The 12,299-nt window shown below is 49.2% G+C and overlaps 1 protein-coding gene across 1 annotated transcript; it reads right to left on the bottom strand.

Moving 5' to 3' along the window:
* Positions 1-5,050: 5,050 nt before the first annotated feature.
* CPLANE2 (ciliogenesis and planar polarity effector complex subunit 2) lies at positions 5,051-12,011 on the bottom strand. Its single transcript, XM_084786510.1, has 6 exons — positions 11,538-12,011; positions 11,099-11,229; positions 7,768-7,920; positions 7,176-7,300; positions 6,719-6,855; positions 5,051-6,520 (listed from the first exon to the last, which is right to left on the bottom strand). Exons 2-6 carry the CDS (start codon positions 11,208-11,210, stop codon positions 6,271-6,273), a joined length of 777 nt encoding a protein of 258 aa, XP_084642636.1. The 5' UTR covers positions 11,211-11,229; positions 11,538-12,011; the 3' UTR covers positions 5,051-6,270.
* Positions 12,012-12,299: the final 288 nt, after the last annotated feature.

Here is a 12,299-nt window from a genome sequence, read left to right as displayed (position 1 = left end):
TTTTGTTTTATTTGTTTAGTTGGCTTTTCTTTCTTTCTTTTTAAAAAGATTTATTTATTATGTATACAACATTCTGCCTTCATATGGGCCTGCCCACCAAAAGAGGGCACCAGATCTCATTATAGATGGTTGTGAGCCACCATGTGGTTGCTGGGAATTGAACTCAGGACCTTCGGAAGATCCACCAGTGCTCTTAACCTCTGAGCCATCTCTCCAGCCCCTTAGTTGGTTTTTCTTTTTCTTTCTTTCTTTTTTTTTTCGAGACAGGGTCTCTCTGTGTAGCCTTGGCTGTCCTGGACTCGCTTTGTAGACCAGGCTGGCCTCGAACTCACAGCGATCCGCCTGCCTCTGCCTCCCGAGTGCTGGGATTAAAGGCGTGCGCCACCACGCCCGGCGCCTTAGTTGGTTTTTCAAGACAGAGTTTCTCTGTGCAGTCCTGGAACTCACTCTGTAGCCTAGGCTGGCCTCAAACTCAGAGATCCACCTGTCTCTACCTCCCAAGCGCTGGGATTAAAGGCACGGGCCACCACACCTGGCTCTCCACACACTCTTATCTTGTGAACTGCCTAGTCACAGTGGTGTGGACTCGGCTGTCCTAAGCACAGGGCCAACATCAGCTTGAGTGTGGTACAGCTGGTGGTAATGCTGCTAGCCTAGGTGGAGGGCTGGACCATCACCTGGACTCACCCACTGGGGGACTGGGAGGAACCTGAGAACGCCCACCTAGAGGCTGGCAGAGCACTTCTGCCTTCCATTGTCCCATAGGACCATGGCGTTGCCAGCACAGAGAAGACTACAGTAAGTTAATGATATAGGCCAGAAAAAAATCATCACTGTTGGAAGATTTGGAGCAGCAGGAGTGGGGGTGGGGGTGGCGGCTTTCATAGCAGTAGGGTGGGCCACCAAGGTCCTAGACATCCAGAGGAGACAGTCCTCATAGAGCAAGGGACCAAAGCCTTCTCTATGAATAGAACTGCAGCAGAGCAGGTGTGTATTGAAGGAGGGAGAAACCTGGTTTTGTTATTATCCCAAGTGTGAGAAAACAGGTGATGTTAATCCACTAGAAGGCAAACCACCTCGTGCGGGAGCTTGATTGTTGCCAGCTGAGAAGATCCGTGAACAGACCCTGGGAGGAGATATATAAATGAGCCCAAAATTGGAGGCGAGAATTTTTTTGGAGACTTGGGATAGTTTTGGTTGTTCATCGCTCCACTTTGAGATGCACCTAGAGAGAACCGCTTGAGGGACGGCTTCGGGGATCCAAGGCTTTGGCTGAGGTTCTGGGTTCTGGTTACTCCAGGTTCCAGCAGAAGAAATTCTGCTGATTACACCAGGAGAACTGTTCCTCGGAACTGATATCCTTATGGTTTAGTTATTGTGTTCTTTAATCTTCTTTTCCTATTGTTTAGGTTAGTCGGGTTATAAGTGATGTACGCTCGGTTAATAAGTCCGTGATAAGATATATTTGTTAAGAAAATTGAGCTTACAGTGCATGGGGGCAGGGTGATGGCATGGGGGGAAGTAGGGTTCCTCTGTTCACAGAATCAGTGTAGCCAAAGCAATGGGCCCGCCTGCCGGAAGAGGCAGCAGAAGGCAGCATCCTAGAGCAGAGAGACTGATGTCTCAACCTTTAGATGAGGGTTTCTAGAAGTGTGGGAAAGACCAGATTTCATCTTTTTGTTGTTGTTGTTTTTAGACTGGCCTCACTATGCAGCCCTGGCTAGCCTGACGCTTGCTATGTAATGTAAGCCAAGCTGGCCCCCAAATTCACACAGATCTGTCTGTCTCTGTCTCCTTCGTGCTAGTACTAGTGGTGTATAACACTACCCCTGGCCTCATCTTTGGATTCCTATGGATTTTCTCCTGAAGGCTGCTGAGGAGACTGTGGATGGATGACGGTAAGTAGGTGGATGAATTAAATGAGGGGTAGATGGATGGCTATGTGGGTGGGTGAGGTGGTAGATGTACGAGTGTGGGGGTTAACAGGTGGATGGATAAGTATTTGGATGGACAGATAAGTGGATGTGTGGGCTAGTGAATGAGTTGACCAATAGGTGTGTAGATAGAGAAATAAACGATTGGATGGACATGTGCAGAGGGTTAGAGAGACTATGTATGGCTGGGCAGGACGCAGATAAACAAGTCGACTGAATTGGACAAGCAAGCAATCAGTACATTTTTCTAAAGGTATACAGTGGGTGGGAAGGGCAGATGGGAGGGTGGATGGACAAATGGGTAAAGGGCTGAACAGATGAAAATGGTCACATGGTTGGTGGATACAAGGATGGATGGATGAGTTGCCAGTTTCACTAGTGTTAACTGACTATGTGCGAGGCTGCAGTAGACACTGGCTATCCCACAGTGAACACACTAAATAGGGTCTGTGAACTGATGGAGTCTGCAGACCAGCTGTGGAGACAGACATGAAAGAAGCAGAGGATTGTAGCTGTGAGTGGGTCCTACTGATGAGGAAACCCTTTGCAGGGACAGACACTGTGAGGAAATGACTGTAAGCTGAGACCTAGAAGATAAAATGATGCTGGGGCTGGAGAGATGGCGCAGAGGTTAAGAGCACCGGCTGTTCTTCCACAGGTCCTGAGTTCAATTCCCAGCAACCACATGATGGCTCACAACCATCTATAGTGAGATCTAGTGCCCTCTTCTGGTACACAGACATACATGCAGACAAAAACACTGTGTGTATAATAAATAAATCAATCTTTAAAAAAAAAAAAAAGATAAAAGGGTGCTAAGGAGGTCAGCAGTGGAGTGGAAGCCTTCGGTGATGTGGGGTGGAGGTAGGGGAGAAATGGGATGTGTGCAAGATCAAGGCCACTTCGGAAAGCCATGTGAGTTGTGTACTGCAGCCCCAGAGGGAACCACTGACGTTGACATTGTCACTCCAATTCCCTTTCAGCTTCCCAACACCAATTTAACCAAACCTTGTATTAAATTCCCTGTTAAAATAATATTTTGGGGGCCGGGGAGATGGCTCAGTGGTTAAGAGCGCCGCCTGCTCTTCCAGAGGTCCTGAGTTCAATTCCCAGCATCCACATGGTGGCTCACAACCATCAGTAATGTTATCTGATGCCCTCTTTCGCAGATAAAGCACTCGTATACAATAAATAAAATAAAAGAAAACCACGATTGACTGCATTAATGACAGATGACTGGATAGATGGAGAGATCGATCCCTGGATTCATTCAACCACTTATTAAGCACATTCTACGTGATAAAGACTGTTTTGGGCACTGGCTGTAGAGCAGGTGGCATCACACAGTAGGTCTCTGCGCTCATGGAGCTTGTCCTAGTGGCAAGAGACAGACAACAGTGATAAATGTTGTGACAAAACTCAAGGGACAGGGCCTCCAGGGATGACCTGGATCAAGAAAGCCTTTGTGAAGGTGGAGTTAATGAAGCCTAAATCAACACAGAGCCCGCGTGAAGAGCATTTCAGCAGAAAACAGCACCAAGGCCCTGTGTGTAAGTGCATGTGATCTTCTCAAGGATCCAGGGGTGCCCGTCAGGGCAGTCAGGCCAAACGGAACAAGGTCTCGCAGGATCCTGTGAGGGGTCTGAACGGATCAGCAAGCATCTCCTGTATGAGCACCTACAGTGAGGTTGCAAGCAGGGTGGAACACTTAGTTGTTGTTGTTTTTTAATTTAAGATGTATTTAATTATGTATTTTATGTACACGAATGCTCTGTCTTCATGAATACCAAAAGAGGGCATCAGATCACATTATAGATGGTTGTGAGCCATCATGTGGTTGCTGGGAATTGAACTCAGGACCTTTGGAGGAGCAGCCAGTGCTCTCAGCCGCTAAGCCATCTTTTTTTTGTTTTTTGTTTTTGATTTTTTGAGACAGGGTCTCTCTGTGTAGCCCTGGCTGTCCTAGACTCGCTTTGTAGACCAGGCTGGCCTCAAACTCACAACGATCTACCTGCCTCTGCCTCCCAAGTGCTGGGATTAAAGGCGTGTGCCACCATGCCCTGTGGTTTTTGTTTTGTTTTGAAGATTTATTTATTAAGGGGGCTGGAGAGATAGCTAGTGGTTTAGAGCACCATCTGGTCTTCCAGAGGTCCTGAGTTCAATTCCCAGCAACCACATGGTGGCTCACAACCATCTATACTGGGGTCTGATGCCCTCTTCTGGCCTGCAGATGTACATGCAGATAGAGCAATCATATATATAAAATAAACATCAATAAATAACATATTTTTAAAAAGATTTATTAAGTATACAGTGTTCTGTCTGCATGTATACCTCCCTTAATCTGGCCCAAAGGTCAACTGTCTTGGGCAGCTAGTTCCCAGCTAATAAGAATAGCCTGTATCAGGCCGGGTGTGGTGGCACACGCCTTTAATCCCAGCACTCGGGAAGCAGAGGCAGGCGGATTGCTGTGAGTTCGAGGCCAGCCTGGTCTACAAAGTGAGTCCAGGACAGCCAAGGCTCCACAGAGAAACCCTGTCTCGAAAAACAAAAACAAAAAAAACAAAAACAAAAAAAGAATAGCCTGTATCAGCTCAGAAAACTTACTGTGTAGACTGGTGTCTAAAGTCTGCTTGCTTTCCCATCTTGCTATGCTCCCTGCCCCCATCCCCTATTCCCCAGCCCTGGTGGTCTGATCCCCGATCCCCAATAAACTTTTTTTTCTACCCATGGAGTAGTCTAGTTTAGCGGGTTCACTGTACCCTTGCTTACACTCATCCTCCTTCCTCACCAACCTCCCATACAGGAGAGCTAGCCCAGCCTACCTACCTCATACCCTACCCCAGCGGGTTCTCAACCTTCCTAATGTTGCCACCTTTTAATACAGTTCCTCATGTTGTGGTGACCCCCAACTGTAAAATAATTTTGCTACTGTAATGAAAATACCAAAAAAAAAAAAAAAAGAAAGAAAAAGAAAAAGAAAATACCTGTGTATGGTTCTCCTTTTCCCTGGGGGGCTGTTGGCCACCAGCTCATGAAGGCAGGAGAAGTAGGAGGCGAGGCACAGAGCTCTAAAGGCTGTGAGCACTGTGGATACTGACCACTCTGGGAACCACTTCAGAGAGCTAGTCAACTTTATTCGGGGAGAACCAAGGCTATATAGTCCTTGGGGAGTGGGTGGGGCTTCTAGGATAGCTGTGCGTAAGTGGTTGAAATTAGACATTTTAATGATGTTTGATTTGCATTTGGCATCACACCCCTATCATATGAACAGGAACACAGTATCTAATTATCCTATAGGTGCAGGGAGGGGAGAGCTAGCAGCAAGCGGTGTCAAAGGCCGTATATCAACTGTGGTTAAGGGCATCCATGCCTGAAGACAACTCTCCAGGTGGAGTCAGGCAGAGAGCAGGAGGACCTGCTGGGGAGAGGGAGCCCTGCATATAACACTGAGCTTAGACTGGCTATTTGGACCAGGAAGACTGCAGCCTCGGACAGCAGGGTCCTTCCAACACCTGTGTTTTCCCATGGTCATAGCAATCTCCGTGAAAGGGTCATCTGACCCACCAAGGGGTCTCGACCCACAGGTTGAGAACCACTGCCCTGCCCTCTACTCGGTAGGGAGGGTCCTTGGACCTACCCAGTGGTGTATTTTGACTCCTAGGCAAAGCCCTTTTCAGAAGGTGGACTTACAACCTCATTGAGTTGTCAAGGTCAAGAGTCACCAGAGTGAAGGGCTGTCGTCCTGGGTATGTGGGCGGGGCCACTTGTCTCACGCTCCCTTCTTGCTTCATGGGACAGGATGCCAGTCAATGCAGTGTGTCCACCGAAAGCTCTGGTGGCCTTCTGCATGCACTCATTCCCTATCAGCCGACTCAATGCTAATGAACTGGGAACACGCCTCAGAGCAAGTGCAGGGAGCAAAGACAAACAAACAAACCCACTTCTACAGAGTTCAGTCACTGAGATTTCAGAGTTTATCTGTTAGAGTGGACGGTGTTACTTAATAAGGCTCCTGGCCGAAATCAAGAGGTCAGGGTCCTTCCAAGTACCCCCCCACATATCCACCTCCACCACCCACATTTCCACCCCCACCCCTGTGCTGCTGCCACCATATCCTCTGTGGGTGCTGCAGAAGGGCAGTGGGGCTAGACCTTTCAGTTCTGGAGCCTTGTGTCCCCACATACTGCTATGTAAGAGCTCTCCCTAGGCAGTCCTCAGGATAGAAGAATGTTCCTGCATCAGCCTTGGGCCTCAGGTCCCATCTTCCTGGGTCATCCAAGGGATGGAAGTGGGGATCATGAGTCCCAGCCTCTACTCTGGATGCCACCATCCTTCAGCCAGGAGCATTCTCTGGGGAGCTGGGGAGCAGGCCAGCTGCCACCTGGTCCTGGTGCCACAACTGTTCTGCGAGGCCGTTGAGCACATGGGCAGTGTCAGCCAGCCCAGCCCGCCCGTCCAGGGTACGCCCATCTGCCAGCCGCCGCCCTGGCACACTCTTCACCCGAAACAAGGGCAGTTCCCAGGCCTGCCTGAAGGCTGTGAGGTCTCGCTCTGGCACGTCTGTGTGCATGTATTGGTCAAACCTGGAGGAGGGTTAAGGCGCCTAGCCAAGCAGCTCGGCTCACCAACTTATCAGAGCCAGCCTTGGCCTCTTCTCTAGAGGCCACATCCAGGGGCTGGCTAGGTCCTGGCTACCTTTTAAGGGGATCCTTTTGGGTTGGGGCTCACAGGGTGACAGATACCTTACCAGGAGGGCGCCCTAGGGGCCATTCAAAGGATACTTGGAGCCAATAACTATCTTGACGGCCCCAGGAGCTTCACTGTTTATTCGGGTCAACTGTTCAGGAAGGTCTTCGAAGGAGGCACGATCAGTGAAGGAAAAGAGGAACAGGAAGGCGTCTGCATTCTCTTTGCAAGCCTAGGGACAGAGAGGCTGACTCATGGAAGACTGCCACATAACCACATAGGACCAATGGTACACTGCCACGTCGTGAACACGTAATCATATGGGGCTAGAACCCCCTGACCAGCATCAAGGGCTCCCAAAAGAATCATTAGCAATCCCTTCTTTCACAGACTGGGAAACTGAGGCCCAGAGCAGAGAGTGCCAGTTAGAACCCTGCAGCCCAGCACACTGCCGTCAGGTCTCTAATGTTCAAGTCAGGCACCTGTAGACGGGGCAGGCCTCTGACGACAACAGTCACCCAGAGCCCACCCAGGCCCACCTGCCCAGCTCACCGGCAACATGTGGTCAAACTTCTTGAGGGCAGACTCCCCACAGTCCCAGAACTCAAAACGGAACATGACGACACGGTCGCTGGCCTTTAGCTTGGCGGGCCAAAACACCACAGTGGTCTGAATACCTGAGGAGAATTGGGACCAGCCATTCAGAAGTGGGGTGTGGGGGTGGGGCTGGGAAGGGGGTAAGAAAAAGAGGTTCGTCTCCACCCTGTGGGTCACCCACTCTGACATGGAAGGCATGGTCCCTGACCTGGGAGAATCCTGACTCAGGAAATGATGGTCTTGCTCTGCAGGAATCCTTGGTGGACCACGGAAAAAGCAGTTTTAATGCTTATAAAGGGAGACCTCAAAGGTCCTGGGACATGTGGTGGGGGATGGGCAAGTCTTGACCATCTACCTTTATAGCAACTGGACCGGAAGTATGTGGCCACCACTCTCTAGTACCAATCTAAACAGCACGGTTTCCCAAGATCACAGAGGAAACGGCACAACTAAGTATACACCCCTTCTAATGTAAGTCTGGGGCAGCGTTCTTGTCCCCAGCTCATGGAAGGCCACCACGGGCGAGCTGAGGGTTAATCCCACTCACCAGTCGTCTCCTGGTGCACCACGGGCACTTCCAGGCCTGCCAGCTTCGCCACTAGCGCTGTCTTGCCCACGCCACTTTTCCCAGACACAAAGATCTTGTAGCTGGCAGTATCAATGACAACCGAAGGGGACAGTACTGGCCGTTCAAGCAACCCTGTGGCAAGGAGGGAGCCAGGGAGTTGGGGGGTGGGTGGGGGAAGGGGGCGAGGTAAAGTCAATTCTGCACATGCACAGACCCTGAGTGAGAGATATGTCTCAAAAGCTAATTAGCCAGCTTGATTCTGAGCGTCTGCTCCAGAAGCCCAGGGTACACAGAGATGGGCTAGATCTCACCAGCATTGTCAGCTGCCCTAGATCTATGTTGGGGGCCCCAGACAACATATTTCACTGGGCACACTTTGCTGTTAACACAGATTAAAAAAAAAAAAAACCACTGGGTGTTTTGTAACGCAAGCGTGTTTGTGTATCATGTGTGTGCCCAGTGTTCGCAGAAGCCTGAAGCAGGGCTCGGAATCCCTAGGACTGGTGTTACAGACAGTTGTGAGCTGCCATGTGGGTGCTGGGAATTGAACCCGGGACCTTTGGAAGAGCAGATAGTACTCTTAAGCACTGAGCCAACTCTCCAGCCCATGTTTTTGTTTTTGTTTTAAAGTTAGTTATTTATAAATTGTGGCCACTACCATCGTTAGTGACAAATGACCCCAGCCCAAACTTCGTATGTCTAAGAGATATCCAATGTGAAATTTTTTGTTTTGTTTTGTTTTTGTTTTTGTTTTTCCAGACAGGGTTTCTCTTATAGTCCTGGCTGCAATGTGAAGTTTTTACACACGTTTATGTACTGTTATGTATATTATGATGTGGGGTATATGCATATCACATTACACATGTGAAAGTCAGGGGACAACTTGGTGAAGTTGGTTTTCTCCTTCCACCTTATTGTGGCTTCCGGGGACCCCAAGTTATCAGGAAGCACTATTGGGCTGAGCCATCTTACTGGTCCCCAAAACAGGAAGTCCTTTGTTGCTGTTATGTTTACATATTTATTTATGTACTTATTTGATGAGTACCTGCATTTCCGTATGTACACCACATGCATGCCTGATGCCTGCAGTGGCCAGGAGAGGGCAGTTGGTTTCCTGGGTCTGGAGTGATAGGCAGTTGTGATCGGTCATGTGGGATGCTGGGAACTCAACCTAGGCCCTTTGAGAAGGCAGTTAGCGCTCTTGACAGCTGAGCTAGCTCTCCGGCTCCTCCAGGCCCCTTTTAAGTTTGATGTTTGCAGTGTTTTCTACTGATACTGTCACTACTCAATCTGGCTTTCTCATATCCAAAACCATGGTGTTTTACAATACCCCCTTCATAGGGAAATATAAGCAGAAATATTTACAGCTTTTACAAACAAATCCCATAAGCCAATTCATTGAGATCTTTATGAGTTCTTAAAACTTGCGCATAGGAGCTGGAGAGATGGCTTAATGGTTAAGCGCACCAGTGGCTCTTCCAGAGGACAGGGGTTCGATTCCCAGCACCCACATGGAGACTCAAAACTGCCTATAGCTTCTGTCTCAGGGGATCAGTCCTCTTCGTCTCTTCTGACCTCTGTGGGTGCTGCATGCATGTGGTGTACAGATATGCATGTAGGTAAAACACCCTTACATATAAACTATGTGATAAAAAACTTGCACATAAAAAGATCAAAATGATGACAGTCGTAATTTAATGAGTTAAAGTTCTACATGGGGTGCTGCTTTTTGTTTTTCTTTGTGACACCAGGGACAGAACAGCCCCTAGCATGGTAAGTGACAGCTCTACCACTGAGCTATATATACCTCAGGCCCTGTGAGTCAGAATCTTGCTCTGTTGCCCAGGTAAGCCCTCAAATTGTGATCCTCCTGCCTCAGCTTTTCCAGTAGCTTTGGTCTGAGGCTTGTTCGTATGTCTACCCTGGCCATAGCTGGACTCTCAAAACAGATGCCGTGTCTCTTGGCCTGTTAACCAGGGCCTTGCCTGGGTAATGTGGCTTACTCCTGGGGAGCCCCAATGTCTTCCTCTAGACAGCAAGACACTGAAGGGGTTCTCTTTTCCTCACTAGGACATGATCCTAAACAAGTCTCTTAAATATGCTGTTAAGAAAGTTTAATAAAGGGCTGGAGAGATGGCTTAGAGGTTTAAGGGTGCCATTTGCTATTCCAGAGGTCCTGAGTTCAATTCCCAGCAACCACATGGTGGCGCACAACCAACTAAGATGTTATCTGATGCTCTCTTCTGCAGATAAAGCACTCACATACAATAAATAAAACAAATAAATCTTTTTTTAAAAAGCAAAAAACAAAAAATAAAAACAAAGTTTAATAGAGGGCTGGAGAGATAGCTTAAAGGTTTAGAGCACTGTCTGTTCTTCCAAAGGTCCTGAGTTCAATTCCTAGCAACCACATGATGGGTGTCTCACAACCATCTACAATGAGATCTGGTATCCTCTTCTGGCCTGCACACACACATTCGAGCAGAATACTGTATAAATAATAAAGAAACAAATCTTTTAAAAAAGAGAAAGTTTAATAGAGCCATGTATACCTTTAATCCTACCACTCAGGAGGCAGAGGCAGGCAGATCTCTGTTGAATTTGAGGCCAGCCTGGTCTACAAAGTGAGTCTAGGACAGGCAAGGCCACACAGAGAAACACTGCCTCGAAAAAACAAACAAACAAACAAAAATTGAATTGGCTGGGAATGGTGGTGCATGCCTTTAATCCTAGCACTCGGAAGGCAGAGGCAGGTGGATCTCTGAGTTCCAGGCCAGCCTGGTCTACAGAGTGAGTTCTAGGACAGCCAAGGCTACAACAGAGAAACAGAGAAATCCTGTCTTGAAAAACCAAAATAAAATAAAATATAACCAGAAAAAAGGAAAAGGTTGAATGATGGAGCACACCTTTAATCCCAGCACGTGGAGGACAGAGGCAGGTGGATCTCTTTGAGTTCAAGGCTACACAGTGAAATCCCGCCTGAAACAAGGTTGCACAGGGGGCCACTGTGCAAAGTGCCCAGCAGAGGGCGTGACCCCGGATGAAGGCTCAGTCCACAGCAGCTCTGGTGACAGTGGCTGTTGGCAGGGACGGGCTGTTTCCATGTCCCTAGCTCTGTTGGTGGAATTAGCTTTAAGGAGATTTGGGGAGGGGGGGCGGGGTTTGAGACTAGAGACAGTAGAGACATGGCACCGAGGAGACCTCAATGCTGAGAAGTGCTGTGGGCAGATCCCACCATCCTGCTGCCGTCGTCCCAGGGAGTGCGCGAGTGGCACGTGGTGTGTGGTGGTGAGGGGGCGGGGGCTCTTACCAAACTCCCGTCGGCGATTCTTGCGCAGGATGCAGGCTAAGTACTCCTTGCCCTCGACTGTCTCATGCCAGTCTGGAACAATCACGGAACCGTGCCTGGGAGGTCTGGCCATGGTTAAACACCCCGGTGAGCTAAAGATATGGCAGAATACGGGAAGTAGAAGTGGAGAGAGGGGTATCCATCATCCCAAACTGGCCCCGTGATCCTTAATCTCTCTCTCTCTCTCTGGCTCTCTCTTGGAGCCTAGCTCCCCACCCCGAAGGTGCATTTCCATAGCCCGACTCTTTCACGTTGCTCTTTGGGGAGCAATGCCAGGACAAGCCCATCCTTGCCCTGGGAAGATATTTCCACAAGCCCCCTCAGTCTTTATCGCCTTCCCAGAGTCTCACAGCCCTTCTTTGCCTCTCCTTCCTCGATTCCGACTCCCGAGACCACTAACCTTCACAGCGCCCGCCGCAGGCTGACTGGAGGAAGGACCATCCTTTTAAAAGCCCGCCCAGCGGTCGGGTCCTGCCCGAAGAGCCTGCTTCCGCTCGGCCTAGACGCGGTCCGCGAAGCGCATGTGCAGACTGTTGCCATGGACACAGGGAGAGGAAGGGCTCCTGAATTCCGGCCCGTCTTTGTTGGTTTTGTAAAGTCAGCAGTTCCTTCCCTCAGCTGCATCTTCTTTGGCTTTACCAGTCTGAGCTCAGATTTTCCTCTCAAACGTTCTCATCTCCCGCAGGAAGGCTTCCTCAGTTCTCGGTACCTCAGTTTCCTGTTCTACAAAGTGGACATTATTTCCTTCCCTTTCCTATGCGCCCCCCCCCCCCCGCCCCCTGGTTTTTTGAGACCGGGTTTCTCTGTGTAGCTCTGTATTCTGGAATTCGCTCTGTAAACCAGGCTGGCTTCAAACTCACAATGACCCATCTCCCATCTGCCTCTGTCTTCCAAGTGCTGGGATTAAATGGTGTGTGCTAACACCTCCCAACTCTCTCTCTTCTCTCCTCCTCCTCCTCCTCTTCTTCTCCTTCTTTTCTTCTCTTCTCTTCTCTCTCTCTCTCTCTCTCTCTCTCTCTCTCTCTCTCTCTCTCTCTCTCAGATGACCTCACTATATATCCCTGGTGGGCTGGAACTTGCTGTGCAGACAAGCTGCCTCAAACTGACAAAGTTCCTCCTGCCTCTGCCTCTCTAAGTACTGGGATTAAAGGCACCACCATGC

Source organism: Acomys minous, assembly GCF_964271855.1.
Source record: "Acomys minous genome assembly, chromosome: 6".
Classification (NCBI taxonomy): domain Eukaryota; kingdom Metazoa; phylum Chordata; class Mammalia; order Rodentia; family Muridae; genus Acomys; species Acomys minous.
This window is presented reverse-complemented; position numbering and strand designations above follow the sequence as displayed.